The following is a 16704-nucleotide window of genomic DNA, read 5'->3' as shown; positions in this document are numbered from 1 at the left end:
CAACGGCTTGTGGTCAGTTTCCACAACTACTGGGTGACCATATATGTATTTGTGAAATTTCTCACATCCACTCTCAATGGCCAGCATCTCTTTCTCAATTTGAGCATAATTGGCTTGTGTCGTGGTCAGTGCACGTGAAGCATATGCCATAGGATTTCTTTGTTGAGTCAGCACAGCACCTAACCCAAACTGGGATGCATCCACTTGAAGCACAGTGTCAGCATTTACGTCAAAATATTTCAGTATTGGCCCTGGATGTTTAGTGATCAGCTTTTTCACTTTGTCAAAAGTCTTTTCGATGTTTGCATCCCAACACCAAATAACATCCTTCTGAAGCAATGCACGTAACGGTGCTGTCTGCTTAGCGAGGCCCTGAGAGATTTTATCTAGTTAGTTGAAAATGCCCAATTATGTCTCCAGCTCCTTTCTGGAGGTTGGGGCCTTCATGTTAAGAACTGCTGTAATCTTCTTTGGATCAGGCCCTCTTTGGTTAGTAGGTGTCCTAAATATGTCACTTCTTCTACCCCAATTTGCATTTTGTTTGGATTGAGTTTAAGATTTTTCTCATGACATCGATTGAGTAAAGCAGTAAGGTTTCTGTCATGCTCTATTTGATCCTTTCCATAGACCAACAAATCATCAACTATTACTTCAACACCCTGTAGACCAGCAATCAATTCGTGTGATTTCTTTTGAAATATTTCCTGTGCAGACGCTATGCCGAAAGGTACCCTTGTGAAGCACCAATGACCCACAGGAGAGTTGAAAGTGGTGAGGTAACTGCTGACTTCATCAAGACACAATTGCCAGTAACCGGACTGGGCATCTAATACACTGAACACTGTTGCTCCTACAACTTGTGTGCTATGTCCTCCATGGTGGGGAGTTTGTAATGTCTCATTATTACTTTGTTCAAATCATGTGGGTCAATACATATGCGAATTGCACCTGTGTTCTTTTTCTCCACCACAACCATAGAACTGACCCATTCTGATGGTTCAGTGATCTTCTTTACTACTCCCAGCTTCTCCATCCTAGTGAGCTCCTGTCTAACTTTATCCACAAGAGTTAGAGGTATTTTCCTTGGGGCATGAATGACAGGCTGTGCACCCTCTTTTGTACGCATATATAAAGCATGTGCCTTATACCTGGGAGGCACCCCAGGCTCTTGAATGGATCACAGTACTCATGTTTAATGTCAGCCTCCGTCAGACCTCTATGCCCACCATCCACAGTCAATACGATATTCACAAGTCCAATCTCTTTATTTGTTTTGAGACCTAGTATGGCTGGGGCTTGTATTTCTATCACAAACAATTGTAAAACCCTTTCAGATCCCTTGTAAAAGCATTTTGCATGACAGCGACCCATTACTTTCAGCTTTTCACGACCATATCCCATTAGTTTCGGTAGGTCCAGAGTCTCTAAGGGGGATTCGTTCCTGGGGTGTTCCAAGTATGTGACTGGAGTTTTGTTAGCCCCTATCTGTAATGTTACATATACTTCATCTGCAGACTGATGTGCTTTCTGTACCGCTGCAAGATAGATCGGGGAGCAGCACGAGTCTGATCCTGCATTGTCATCATTGTCCTCTATGGCATGTACAGCCCATGTTTGTGATCTTCCGGTTTGTGAAGACAGTTTACACACCCTGGCAAAGTGTCCTCTTTTCTTGCATTTATTGCTTATCTGCCCCCTTGCAGGACAGACACTTTTTTATGGTGCATGTTTCCACAGTATCCACAAGCTGCTTCTCTGTTACTCATCCCAGTGCCATGGGTGCCTTTTGTTCTTTTGTATGCCCTTTCTTGACCATATCTACTGTTTTGAGTTTCTATAGCATTGATCTGGTGCTGTGTTCCTTCCAGCACCTGCATGTCCTTTCTTGACATTTCATATGGTCTGGCAATCCTTATGGCTTTCTCAAGATTTAAGTCTTCTTCCTGCAGCAGTTTTTCCTGAACTTCCTTAAACTTCATGAAGTGCAAGCAAGTGCAGCTGTGTCACCCATTCATCCACAGATTCACCACCACACTGGTTCCTCTCATAAAACAGTTTTCTCTGCACTGTGGAGTTTTTCTTTGGGTTGCAGTATGCTTCAAACTTTGTAAACAGTACCTCTGTTTTCTTTTTGTCCTCTGCAGTGATCTCCCCACTTGCTTGCCAGGCTCTGCACAAATCACATCCTTTCTGTTCCACATATCAGAAAGTGTGCTGCTTTCTGCTGATCAGTCCACTTGTCTGCATCAGGGACGAGCTCTATCAGCTCCCTCCACTTTGACCAGTTTTCAGATATGTTCCCTGACTCCAAATCCCAGGAAGGAATGTTCTTTGTGTTGCTGCTTGCTGCCATGACTCTTCTCACCCCACTCCTGGTGCCATGTGATGATTTAATACAAATAAAGGCAGACAGCAAGGAGCTGGAACCAGAAGCTTGTCTTTACTCAGCAGCAGCCATTTACAACAACTTCCTGCCCCCCTGATCCCATGACTAGAAATGTTAACTGTTTCCTAACATGCACAAAGAACTGGGCAGAACAATTGAACTTGAAATATAACATTAAGCATACACATCATTACAGTCCGGAAAGCAAAAAAAAAGTTGAAATAATAGTGTAAGCCCAATTGCCATTTTATTTGGCAGCTGCTTCAGTTAATGACCAAATTGCTGGTCCCAATTATGGTTGCTAAAGAAAGACTACCTGTATGGAAGGAGAAAGGATATCTTCAAAACAGAAGAGGCAAATGTCCCAGATTAATGAATAGGTATATTTTAAGCACCTGGGCGGGGTGTTGCTGTTAAGTACTTGGTTTGTGCACTGTATTTTTTTCTTTTTCTATTTCTTCCTCATTTTTAGGGAGCCAAGATGTTGACCTTGGAGAAAGCAGGTAATAGCTATTAGTGAAACAGCAAATGCAGAAGAACATGGATGTATGAAAAGTGTCTCAGGCTGATTCTCACAAACTCCCTTGACTCCCTCGGTTGTAAGAGAAAGGAAGGGAAAATCCAGCCAGACCTTCAAGATTCAAGATCAAGCAATATTTCTCAACCTTGAATTCTGGGAGTCCATAAAGCTGCCAAGTGTTGAAATGCATTCCTATTAAAGTCTCATCCTGGACTTTAGTTTCTGATCTGGTCTTACCTCATCTGGTTAACCCCAACCTAGCTTGTAGAAAATTTAAACAAAAATAGAGCTCACGTACCACATTTAGGTTTTTCTCATTATATCCGCCTGAAAAGAAAATGAGCTGGAGGCAGAGCTGGTCAATTACTGGGTAGCTGCATGCGTAGGTCAAGGTGTTCTTTATTCTCTCATTAGAAAGGGAAAATTCTTTAGTGCCCCATATTAGCTGTAAAACAAAAATGGCCCATGAAAAGAAACAAACCTTGCAATTCCCAGCACGTCCCTCCTTTTCCAACATGAACTTTATTTTTACCCAAGTTATCATTACAAGTCCTTCTCTAGACTTCCCCCACCCAATACTTTTTTTCATAAGGTAAAGGTAAAGGTTTCCCATATTTTTATTTTTATTAAACAAACAGCACAAAAAAATCATCATCTTACATTACATCTTGTAGAAAGTGTGTCAATTGGTTACAATTAGCTTTCGTGCATCTCTTCCACAGTCATTACTTATATTCATATCAAATGTCAAAGATTCTTAATGAGTCTTACTATCAACATAGCATAGTTCTCATTTCACTGAAGTTGTTTTTGTGTCCTTTTGCCTAAAATAATCCATAGTTAAAAACACAACCACCTGATGGCATTTCATTAATTATTACAAAATCATCCAATAGCCTTAAGCCTTTATAACATATTCTAAATAAAGATTAGTTGACAAAGTTTCTAAGCCTTTTTTTTTCCAAGTCACTGTTTACAATTTGTATCCAGGTTCCTTTTGTTATAGTAGTACATTTATATATCATTAACTGTATCCCTTATCCTTATCATTCCATTATTAGTTGTTATAATTAATATTGGTTAAAAGAAGATCCTTACTGTTTATATCCATTTTCTTCTCATCAAGCCAACACATATGTGAACCTTATAGCCCTTATCAATTATTTATTTAACATAACAATCTAAAAGTTATTAAATTACTACTTACTAATCGTAAAACTTAGTTAATTTTTTGTTATCAACTTTCATATATCCAATAACATTACACCTTTTTAACCAGTGACGTGTGGTGAGGTTTATGGCTGGTGAGGCACTGACGTCATCACAATCTTTTTATTAAAATGCCTTTGTAATACAGGGAGTTTTAATAAAAGGATCTGCGCCATTTTGTCCCGTCCTTGCATGTTTCGGAGGGGTGGCGGGCAAGAGCGTATCACCGAGGACCATATGCAGTGACCACTAGTGGCCAACAACAACAAAAAAAGAGATTTGTGGGGGAGGAAGCAGCTGAGGAGTTCCTTGTTGTGTTTTCCACAAGGGAGGACAGTCCCTCCGAGGGGGGGGGAGGAGAGAGAGAGAGAGAGATGACGATGATGATGATGATGATGATGATGATGATGATGATGACAATTAAGTATCAAAAACCTTTTGAGTTTGACAATATAATACATTATCCAAAATTATAAATAATCTTATTTTCAGATGCATTTTTTGCCATCTGTTATTTTACTACCTATTCTGTGGGCGTGGCCTATTTTGTGGCTTGGCGGTTGTGTGACTGAGTGGGCCTGGCCAACTTGTAAAAGGTGGGAAAACTCACTTAACAATACTCTTGCTTAATAACCAAAATTTTGGGCTCAATTGTAGCCATGTTTTCTTTCTTTCTTTCTTTCTTTCTTTCTTTCTTTCTTTCTTTCTTTCTTTCTTTCTTTCTTTCTTTCTTTCTTTCTTTCTTTCTTGTATCTCTCTCTCTCTCTCTCTCTCTTTCTTTCTTTCTTTCGGTCTCTCCTTTCTTTCCTTTCTCTCTCTCTCTTACTTTCTTTCTCTCTCCCCCCCCTTCTCTGTCTCTCTCTCTCTCACACACACATCCCTTCCAGTTGGCGAAAATTTCTGTTTTGCCAGCTGGGAGGCTGGCAAAGAAGCAGGGGTGGGTTCCTGCCAGTTCTAACCTCTTCTATAGAAGAGGTTCCACAAATCTACAGTGCCATTTAGAACCAGTTCCAGCTCCCTCCCCCCACCTGTCCACACATCATCAAGTTGAAGGGCGAGAGGAGGAATTCTGGGATTTGAAGTCCACAAGTCTTAAAGCTGTTGAGTTTGAACACCCTTGGGGGTTTTTTCTAAAGGGTTAGGGGTGCAAGGTTCTTGTAACTTGACAGCTTTAAGACTTGCACATTCAATGCCAGAGTTCCTGAGCCAACATTTTGGTTGCTAAGCAATAGCGTTGTTAAATGAGTTTCACCACATTTTACAAGTTGGCCACGCCCACCCAGTCACATGGCCAGCAAGCCACTCCCACAAAGCAGGCCACACCTACAGAAGAGGTTCTAAAAAATTTTGAAACCCACCACGGCAAAGAAGCCTCCCTTTCCCTGCCGCCACCAAACGGTCTGTGCTCTCCCCCTACGGATTGACGCCACAGGAAGGAAGGAAAGAAGCCGGTCTTGTGAGAGACCTTCCCTCCCCATTCAGAGAGTCCATGTGTAAAGTTAGCCAATTGCTAACTTTATGTGAAACTATGACAGGATTAGTTAGGTGGAGAAAAACTGTGAGGGGATTGGAAATGTATTCTCATTGCCTGAAGTTCTTGGAGCTGAGTAAATCCCCAGAAATTTTTTATTATTATAATAGTGAGACACATCACCATTACTGTATTTTTCAGAGTATAAGACGCACCAAGATTTTGAAGAGGTAAATTTTTAAAAAAGCTTTTGCACTCTGCAGATCTCACAAACCCTGTGCACACCTCATTTTTTTGTGAAAAATGGGGCATGCAGAGAGTTTGAGAGGCCTGCAAAGTGCTCCTGGGGGCTGGGGTGGGGAAAAAAGAGCAAAAAACAGCCCTTTTTTGCCAAATAAAGGGCATGCCTAGCCTTTAGGAGGCTTGTAGATTGCTCCTGAGGGGGGGGGGGACATCCTTTTTTTGTGAAGAGGGCAGGGTTTCTGGAGGCCAAAAGTGCTGTATTCAATGTATCAGATGCATGGAGGGAGGGGGAAGGTGCATCTTATACTCCGAAAAATAAGGTATTAGTTTGATTTACCGTATTTTTCGCCCTATAAGACACACTTTTTTATTCCAAAAAAGAGGGTGAAAATCTGGGTGCGTCTTATAGGCCGAATGTAGCCACCTGGGCAGTGGTGGGTTTCTGCTGGTTGGTCAATGAACCCGGAAGCCCCACCCCTGTCACTCACTCGCAAGTCCTTGGCGTTTTTTTTGCATCGGGGCTTGCTGCAAGAGAGAGGGAGCAAAGACCTTTTCCGGATTGGTGGTGGGAGAGGTGCGGGCCTGTACTCACTAAAGCAAGTCCGGGGAAGTCCTTTGCGCCAGCTGGAAAAGGTCTTCACTCCCCTCCCCCCCTTGCAGCATGCCCCGATGCAAAAAATGGCAAGATCTCTTCTCAGAAATGTCTTCTCGGGCTGGCCGGATCTCTCTCCAGATCTTGCGGCTTTTTCAGGGTTTTCTTTTTAAAAAATACCTGTCCAAACTATCTTGAAAACCTGCGATGTTGCTTTGGGAGGGGGCAGGCGGCAGCATTTGCCCCTGCTGCCCTCCCTGGGCACCTGCAGCCTTGGAGCCTGCAGCTTTAAAACAAGCCTTTGCACAGCTGCCCGTCTTTCCCCTCTGAAAGCAACCTCGCAGGTTTTCAAGATCGTCTGCAGAGGCATTTTTTAAAAAGAAAATGGTCTTTTTTTGGGGGGGGAACAGGCTGTGCATGGAGGAGCTGGCGGTCAGGGCGCCCAGAAGCAACGCCAGCCAGCATGTCCCTTAAGGGCAAGGGCAGCAGCGCTGCGCCCACCTCTGCCCTGCCCACTTCTCAGCAACGCGCCCCCACGTCCTCCTCCTCCTCAGCAGGCAGGCCAGGCAGGGGCGTGGGCACGGCTCAGGAGGGAGCAGCCAACGGGGGGGGGGGGCTCTGGCCAGCCGCGGCTGGTGCGAACTCCTCTCCTGTTCCTTCTTCTGCCAGGAAGCTGAAACCTGGGACTGGAAAACAACCTTTTCTGTCCCCTTACCAGCCCATCCGGGAAGATGAGGAACACGAGGGGGATCCCTCCCCCCCACCGCAGTTGGGCTCCGAACTAGCGGAGCCTCGTCCTTCTTTTTAAACAGGTGATCTTTAAGCAGGCGATCTTCGGCTGCTGCACAAGCCGCGCTGCCTTCTTCTCTCTGATAGCTGCCTGCTTAAAAAGAAGGACGAGGCTCCGCTGGTTCGGAGCCCATCTGCGGGGGGGGGAGGGATCCCCCTTGCGTTCCTCATCTTCCTGGATGGGCTGGTAAGGGGACAGAAAAGGTTGTTCTCCAGTTGGGACGGAGAGAGAGACGCACACACACACACAGAGTGAGTGATTGAGTGAGTGACAGACACACACACACACACACACACATATACACACAGAGTGACAGACAGAGAGGAAGGGAGGAGAGAGAAACACAGAGAGATAGAGAGAGAGAGAGAGGGAGGGAGGGAGAGAGAGAGAGACAGAGATACAGAGACAGACAGACAGACACACAGAAAGAATGACAGAGAGAGACAGAGGGGGGAGGGAGAGAGAGACAAAGAGCTACACACACACAGAGAGACAGACAGACAGAAACACAGAGAAACAGAAAGAGAGAGAAAGAGAAAGAAAGGCAGAAAAAATGAAAAAAGAAAAGAAAAAAAAGAAAGTGGGAGAGAGAGATGAAAGAAACAAACAAAGAAAGAAAATTTATGACCACCATTGAGCCCAAAATTGAGCGGCTCCTCACATTGCTGGGGAGTGAAGTTGTTGTGGCCATTGTCTCCCCTGAGCTGCTATAATAACTCCCCTGAGTTGATATAAAATATTTTACTACAGTATTTGGTTCAGAATCTTTTTTTTCTAGATTTTCCTCCTTTAAAATTGGGTGCGTCTTATATTCCGGAGCATCTTATAGGGCGAAAAATACGGGTATATTCCAGTTCCTATTTCCCTTAAACTACACCATGTTGTCTGTGGAAGAATATATCTGCTGTAATTATTCAGATTAGGGGTAAGCAAATAACAGATTGGACTGGATGGGATCTCACTGTGTCCTCTCTGGGCTTGGCCTTCACATTTGATTGATGTTCTAACAAAATGGATTGCTTGATTGCATCAGTTTCAAGATTCTGTGCTCTAGTCATTAGACTGAGGAAATCTAAATACACATAGCAACTGCCTTGTTTAGCAACTGCCTCATTGAATGACTGTTTGCAGTTATGACAGTGATAAAAAAAAATACTTTATTACCGATCCTCCCGACTTTCTCAGGTCTGTGTGATGATTTAATACCAATAAAGGCAGACAGCAAGGAGCTGGAACTAGAAGTTTGTCTTTACTCAGCAGAGCCATCTTATAACAACTTCCTGCCCCCAGAAACCATGACTAGAAATGTTAACTGTTTCCTAACATGCACAAAGAACTGGGCAGAACAATTGCCATTTTTTTGCCATCTGTTATTTTCTTTTTAAAAAATCAGACTTTGCTTCCAATTTGTGCCTTCTGGCAAAGTGCAGTTTTCTTGGCAAGAGATCTAGCTTGCCATTGCTTTTGTCATAGATCTGAGAAAGTTAGTTTCTTTCTTTCTTTCTTTCTTTCTTTCTTTCTTTCTTTCTTTCTTTCTTTCTTTCTTTTCTCTTCCTTTCTTTCCCCCTGATTTGTTTCCCTCTCTTTTCTCTCTCTCTCATTCTCTCCCTTCAGCTCTCTTTCATTTCTCTCTCCCTCTCCCCCTTCTCTCTCTAATTTGTTTCTCTCTTTTTTCACTCTCTCCCATTCTCTCCTTCCAGCTCTCTTTCATTTCTCTCTATCTCTCTCTCTTTTTCCCCTTTTGTCTTTCATCTCTTTCTTGCGCGTGCAAGCAAAATACCCCAGGATCACAGTGGCGGGGACATCAACTCCTTCCGCTGCACTGTGGAGAAGAGCCACGCTGTGCAGGAGACTCCTTAGCGCTAGACTCAGGTCAGCGCGAGCTGCAGTCCTATTCCCCTCCTTCCCGAGCGAACATGAAGGGGACTCTACTTGCATTTTTACATGCTTTTGAACTGCTAGGTTGGCAGAAGCTGGGACAAGTAATGGGAGCTCACTCTGTTACTCAGCACTAGGGATTTGAACCACCAAACTGCTGACCTTTCTGATCTTGAAGCTCAGTGTCTTAACGACTGAGCCACCACATCCCTTCTTTTTTTCATACACATTGACGAAGTCACATTATAGAATTGTACATATTTCAGTCAAGTACAATTCTGTTCTTTATTGAAACATAAATTCCGAAAAACTACTTCTAAACAAAAAGGAAAAGTTTTATGTTATTTTTTCATGTTTTTAATTCTGCTTACTTTTTTATTATTTTCATTCTGTTTTCATTGTAAGCCACCCAGAGTCAGATACTACTGGTAGTAGTCATACTAGCCCTAATAGTAGGTAAAATCACATTCCTGGGATTATCCATTCTGGCTGGAAAGAGAGAAGACTATTCAGTTTCATACTTCAGCCTTCAAACTAGTTCCCTACCCTTTGCAATCTTCAGAGTGTTTCCTTACATGTCAAAAGTAATGTGATCGTGTTATTAGCTCAGGGTTGTGGTTTGTCGGAAGTGGTGGGATTCAAATAATTTAACAACCGGTTCTCTGCCCTAATGATTTCCTCCAACAGCCAAGTGGTGCGAACTGACTGAATCCCACCACTGGTTTATCGGTGTACTATGCTAGCACTTTACTTTCTTGAAATCCTCTCTCCCATCTGCCCCATCCTTTGGGATGCTCAAATGCATTTAAGGTAATGGCACAGCATGGTCACAGCTCCCAGCTCAAGACTGCTGGCACAACTGCCTTGCTTTTGATGCATAGAAGTCCTTATTAAAACTTATTAAATTAAACCTTACAAATTAGTGCTACAAGGTAGAATAGACAAAATTAAGTAACATATTCAAGTTAAGAACTATACAACTCCTCTTGCATGAATTTGCTGTCAGTCAGCCATGTATTAATTTTGTAAAGTGTGAATACAAACTTTGTAATGGGCCAAGAGTTACTGGGGCTTCTTCTCGGTTTACTAAAAGTTACTTATAAAATTCTTTACTCCTTCCCAGAAATGGGTATAGAAGAGGCATTAGGAGCAATTTTTGGATTTCTCAATGGAAATTGCACTAAAACAGAATAAGTGTTTCTGGACCAATATTACCGTATTTACAAGGCAAAGCTGTTCTGTAAATGGAATGTTAGGAATGTTTCACTCAGTTCTGCTGTTGATAGTAATGAACCATAGTAATGTATTTGATTCATTGTGGGTACAAAGGTACTCTGGATACAAAGCTGCTTTAAAGTCTGCATTGCTCTAGGTTTAGACTATGCAATATTCTGACTATAACTCTATATCAAAGTTCCTTTATTTTAGACCCAGTATTGTACAATCTTTTCCCATTGGCATTAGAACCAACATTAGCTATGATTTCAATGTAGCTTTTAAGTTCAAAATTTTAGGAATTTTGACTGACCCTTTCCCAGTTCTGGTAATTAATTCCAGGGATTAACTGGGCTCGGTATATAACTGGAATTACTGTATATCGGGCACCACTGGAGAAGAAGAAAGAAAGAAAGAATTGCTGCTGAATCAAAGCAGGGCAGCATTGCAAGATTTTATCAATGTAGTTATGTAATAGAATTGGCTCATCTGGTTGTGATTCCTATCCTATCCCTATCCTTCTCTTTCTTCTCACACCCACATCTCCTTTACATAGTTACATTAATAATCAGTATGTTTATTAACAATAAGCCAGACTTATTGAGTTTGGAGTGTCAAAACCATGCACTATTAGCCACCTAGAGCAAGAGAGCATAGAGCAGGGATGCCAAACTTGATTTCATTTCGCTGGCAAAGGCCCCATAGGCTGGTCCTTTGCTGTTTCCAGGTCCACCCCACCAGCCGAATCCAGTCCATGGGACTTGAGTTTGACACCCCAGACATAGAGCAACTGGAAATAAACCTACTTTTTTTAGCCCTTCTGGTATTATTCCAAGTATACCAAGCGTCCCACTTGTACCTTTCAAGGCATAGGCAGGTGTGAGACCTAAAAATAACTTCACTCTTTCAGAGAAGTATGGCAGGAGTGTCAAAGCAATGAAACCTGCAAAAAGGGAAGAAGGAAATAATGAAAACTATAGAATTGTAGGGGCCATTCTATCCTTTTAAAAATAGAAAATATATTTTGTAAAAGACCTCCATTTTTACAACCCTGTAATGCCTTAGTTTGGAGTGGAATTAGGTCAACTGGATGGCGCTGAGCGTTTACTGGGTGGATGCCCTTCCTGACACCACGCAGGGTTCGGAGCAGATATTTTTCCTTTGTGCCCTAGGAGAGAAACATCTGCTACCTAGGATTGAATTTGGGAGGTGAATTTGGACTACAATATTAAATTTGATTATTGGTAAGTATGTTGGATTAGGGAATGAAGTTATTGAATAGGATTTTAATGAGAGATTTATAAGAATGTAAAGATGGATGTGTAATTGAGATTAGGAAACTTTTTATTACGATAGTTGACTAGAATGGAGGAAATAGTGGATTTTTGGAGAGTTAGAATTATATTAGTGAAAGAAATGTAAAAATTAGTAACAAAAGAATAGTCTTGGAAAATTGAATTAATGAAGATGTTGAAATTGACTATTTGGGTCCTTTTAAGATTTGTTCAGCTAGATGCTATTTTTATAATCTTGTTTGTCAATGATAGATATATACTTTTGGATTAATTATTGGGTAAATATTGAAAAATTGTAGAAATATTGTACAGGTATTCCTCAACTTACAACTATTTGTTTAGTGATTGTACGAAGTTAAAACGGCCCTGAAAAAAGTGATTTATAGTTGTTTTTCACATTACAATAATCACAACATCTCCATAGCCTCGTGATCACATTTGTATATGCTGTTAAATGTAGAGTTAAATATCAGTTACATTATGTTTAATTTAAGAGTAAGAGATTGCCTGATTATATCATTGAATCTGTACTGAGGAGAGTCAGAGGTCTTTCTTTTTTAAAATATTATTTTACTTTATCCCTTTTGCCTCCCATTTTTCTTTTGAAAATTTAACCTTTCCATCTTTAGATAACCTTTTTTCAGTTATTTTATATTTTCTTTTTTAAGTTTAATGAAATGGTTTGAAAAAACAAAATTGTAGAATTCAATGAGTGCTTTAGCTTACTTTCAGTACTGGCCCAAGTCTTATTAATCCTTTTTTTTTAAATGCAAACCAATATCTTTCTTATTAGTTTTCAGAAAAGCACCACTTGGTATCAGAAAAGTATTTTGGAAGTAGTTTACAACATTACCACCACTATTTAAAACAGCTCCCATAACTGAGAGACCCACAGCAGAAGAATTAAAATTAGCAGGAAGGAGAATGTGAGAAAAGTGAAGGCCATTAGGAGATTTTGAATTGGAAAAAAGATATTGAGAAAAAAAAAAGATGTAAACTAGATAAATGCCGTCATTTTCAGTCCAATGGAGGAAGATTTCCAGCAAGTTTATAATACTGCAAATTGCAAATCCCCAAAGGAGAGATTCCTACTTAGGTATCTTATGGGAGCTAACTAAAAACCGGCTGGTGTGTTACATTTGCCACAATTGGCTTTGGCAAACGTTCAGTGGCCATTTTGAAGTTGATTGTCCTCAGCAGAAACAAAGTTCCTGCGTTCAGGCAAAATGGTGCATCTCCATGAAATCAAGGCTCACTCTGTAATGGCTGAAATGGCCTTTGTAAATTCCTGACAGATATCTCCATATAGACAATATGTCAGGCCTGTAGTTGTGTTCCTTTTAGGATCTTTGGCCTGCCACACTTTCTTATAATTTCATATGTGTTTCATTAGTGTAGTAGTTGGGAGGGGGGAATAGAAAGGAATAAGATTGTGGAATGTATTGTTGTCATTATTTTCTAGAAGCTCAAGGTCATCTTTTGTCACCACACCTCGACACCTGACCGGAAGCAGAGAGGTGTAGATGCCAGCGTGGAAGATGATGATTGGAAAATGTGATGGATTATGGAGTGTGGGGATAGATCAGGGGTGTCCAAACTTGGGAACTTTAAGACTTGTGGACTTCAACTCCCAGAATTCCCCAGCCAGCAGCGCTGGCTGGGGAATTCTGGGAGTTGAAGTCCACAAGTCTTAAAGTTCCCAAGTTTGGACACCCCTGGGATAGATCATGCACTTTCAACTGGGTGGAATTCCAGAAAGAGAATCAGATTTGAAATTCCACAGAAGTGCTAACATGCCTGCATGATTAAATTGGAACTTTAAGGATGATTCTGCCTTGGTCTCTGATTGATTTCATGCATGGTATTTAGAACGCTGGCACTTTCTATCATATGTGGTGGACGTGCAATGAGGCAAAAAAATATTGGAAAATGATTCAATCATGGTTAGAACAAATGGTGGGAGAACAAATTATGTTTAAACCAGAAACTTTTCTCCTAGGCATAATACCGGAGGGGTTGAAGAAAGATACACTTTATTTAATTATACATATACTAACTGCAGCACGCATAACCTATGCACAGTATTGGAAAAAAGAAAATACACCATCAGAGCTAGATACAATCAGAAAAGTGTTGGCCTGTGCAGAAGCAGATAGGCTCACTCTTGAACTTAAAAATAAAGGGGAATCAGAATATTTTGAAGTATGGAACAGATTTTATGATTGGAACAAATGTATATATTGTGATTGGACAGAAGGACAGACAATGTATTAAGTAGATTAACTGTTAATGGTTGAAACTAGCTGTACATAATGTGAATGTATGGTCACTCAAATGTAAAAATAATAAAAATATATTAGAAAAAGAAGAAAAGAAAAAAAAAAGAACGCTGACACAATATCTGTTAAAGACTCTTAACCAGAATAGATTGTGAAAACTTCACAGCAGAGACATAGAATACTGGTGTGTGTGTGTGTGTGTGTGTGTGTGTGTGTGTGTGTGTGTGTAAGGTGATATGGCCCAAAGGCAACAAAAATACAAAGTCATTTTCTTTTAATTGCTCAACCCAGTTGAAAAAAAGGAGTGCTGGGTCCTTGTTTGATAGACAGAGAAATACAGTTTTATTACAAAATGATGCAAAGACTATATTTTTTACCTATTGAGGCTCCTTGGGAATGGCCAACATAATATAAAGAGTCTTGTTTTGTTTCCTGTAGGATGAAGTTCACTGTTGCTGGTACGTCATAAATTCCCATTTCATGAAAACTGTAACATGAAAATACATACAAATCAACCTGTAATAATACTCACCTAGGTTGCCATCTTTGGACAATAGGATTGAAGCACTTAATCAAGGGGCACAGAGCAAGGTCTCAACACTGTTTCAAACCCCAACTAACACAGAGATACTCTAGTTTTTCCCATTTAAAAATAATAATTCAAACTAGATTTGCTCAGAAAAATGTCTGTTTCGCATTAGTGATAGAGATGATCAGTAAGCTCACCACTTTGCGGTGAGGCAATTTATAATATGCAATGAGAATGTATAGCTAGACCCTGTCCGTGGGTCCCTATTCTATTCTATTCTATTCCGTTCCATTCCGTTCCGTTCGTATACTATACTAATACTTGCACTATTTGTACTTGTACTGTACTATTCTGCATTATTTCAAATTTGTATTAGCTATCCGTGTCACCAAAAGTTACTCTGAGTGGCATACAACAATCAAGTAAACAATAGGTATAAAACTATAATCATCATACTAAAAATAAGTATTACAAAAATAATACACAAGGAAAGATTCATTTAGAGCACAATGCAGTAATGCAATCTGGAGGTGTCTAGGGCACAAGTGATTATAAGCAGGACCTGTCAATCCAGGAACCGGCTAAAGTGGAACATAACACAAAACTTTGCATCTCCTAATCATGATCCAGAGTCATGAATCAAGGATTCCCAAATTGCCCATTGGATCTATTTGGGGCAGTGCAACTCCATCCAGCAGCAGATATAGCATAGTCCTGGAACCAGTGCCCCTCCCCAAAATTCCAGAGCCACTCAGTCTTGCCAGAATTCAATTGAAAACTGTTGCTCCCTGTCCAGATTCTCTCAGTTTCCAGACTCTTAGGTGAGATATTCAATGCATTTCTTAATTCACCTGTTTACACCCGTTCGGTAGAAACGATACCTAATTTTTTGTTGAGTTCAGCGAACCGGTTTTGATAAATCTGTGTTTTCTAAAACACATCTGGTTTTCGTTCAACTTCCTTCCAGGTGGGAAAAATAACTCCTCTCTCCGAAAATAACCCCTCTCTCCAAAAGTCCAAGAGAGGAGCAATGGAAACCAAACGGAGACGAGGCGCCTTCGATCAGATCACTTAGGCAGAAACTGTCTTACTTTACAGGAGCCAGAGTGGGGCCTGCGCATAAAGTAGGGTGTAGAGTGCTGAGGGTCAAAGCACCAGTGGAGTGCCAGAGAATCAGGGAGGGTGGTGAAGCGAGCGGGTGTTCTGCCTGCAACACCCATGCCTGCTGCCTCTTCCCAGCCGGAGCTGGAATGCCAACACATTTAAGTGCCAGTAGATGCCAGCCTTACCTCTGGTAGGCCTGAGCAGTTGCTCGAGAGAGAGATGGGCCCATTTCAGTGCCTGGTTTCTTGCTGTCATGTGCAGGGAAACAAACGTTTGTGAGACTAACAACTTGCGCTCACATTTGCAAACCGTTAGGAAGGTAAGTGAATACCACCCCTGGTGATAATGCAATTAAATGGCTATATATAAGAAACATGTAAAACTAACATTTTCACATCTTAGTATACAAAGAATCTTAGTCTAACATAATTTGATATTCAAAACCTTCAGCAAGACATGATAAATGTTAATCTCTTAAACATATCAAAACTAACATCTTTATTCTCCTTATATTGTGCACTCAAAATTCATGTTTTCTTCAAGAAAACCAAAGGTATTTAATGATGAAAACTAGAGTGTCATTAAACAACATATTGTTTTTTAAAAAAAACCTTTTAGCACTGTAAAACCGATGCCTCACCGGTTCATATATTTGAATACTGTTATTGTTGTGGCCGCTGCTAACCTAGTTTCTATTTTTATATATTTTTCCTTTGTGGTGTTGCTTTTTGAATATAAATTTATTGAATCCATTTTAACTTGGTTTATATTACAGAAAAATATTTATTCATTATTTTACATAAACCCTACACCATCCTTTCCTAACAAATTGCAAGACTTTCACCAAACATTTTTACTATCAATTCTCCTTGGAATGTACCTGAATTCCCAGAATTCCTGCTGGTCAATTGAAAACTTCTTGTGTCTTCTAGACCAAGTGGTCCCTCTAACATTTATTATCCAGACATCGTAGCAAGCATCTGCTAGGAAAAATCCCAGGCTTTTGCTAGGAGGATTTGCAATCCAATATCTCCCATCACACAGAAATCCATGTACCAATAAAACAATTGGCCTGGGTCCTGCAAAAGAATCCAAGAATACATTATTTATTGTATGTTATCTATAAGTATAATGCTGCTCCAGAAATGAGTAACTGATGAGTACATGACCCAGATGGTTGGGGGCAATATGCT

At 40.7% G+C, this 16704-nt stretch overlaps 1 protein-coding gene across 1 annotated transcript in view; it reads right to left on the bottom strand.

Annotated features, from left to right (window-relative positions):
- Positions 1 to 16704, bottom strand: part of LOC309393520 (putative lysosomal acid lipase/cholesteryl ester hydrolase) — a 31130-nt gene that overhangs the window by 9787 nt on the left and 4639 nt on the right. The window contains exons 4-7 of the mRNA XM_081955831.1: positions 16392 to 16590; positions 14256 to 14365; positions 11111 to 11247; positions 3205 to 3351 (exon numbers count right to left, since the gene is read on the bottom strand). Coding sequence (XP_081811957.1) covers positions 3205 to 3351; positions 11111 to 11247; positions 14256 to 14365; positions 16392 to 16590 — 593 coding nt within the window. The remainder of the gene's footprint in view (positions 1 to 3204; positions 3352 to 11110; positions 11248 to 14255; positions 14366 to 16391; positions 16591 to 16704) is intronic.

This window comes from Natrix helvetica (genome assembly GCF_964273705.1).
Source record: "Natrix helvetica genome assembly, chromosome: 5".
Taxonomy (NCBI): domain Eukaryota; kingdom Metazoa; phylum Chordata; class Lepidosauria; order Squamata; family Natricidae; genus Natrix; species Natrix helvetica.
This window is presented reverse-complemented; position numbering and strand designations above follow the sequence as displayed.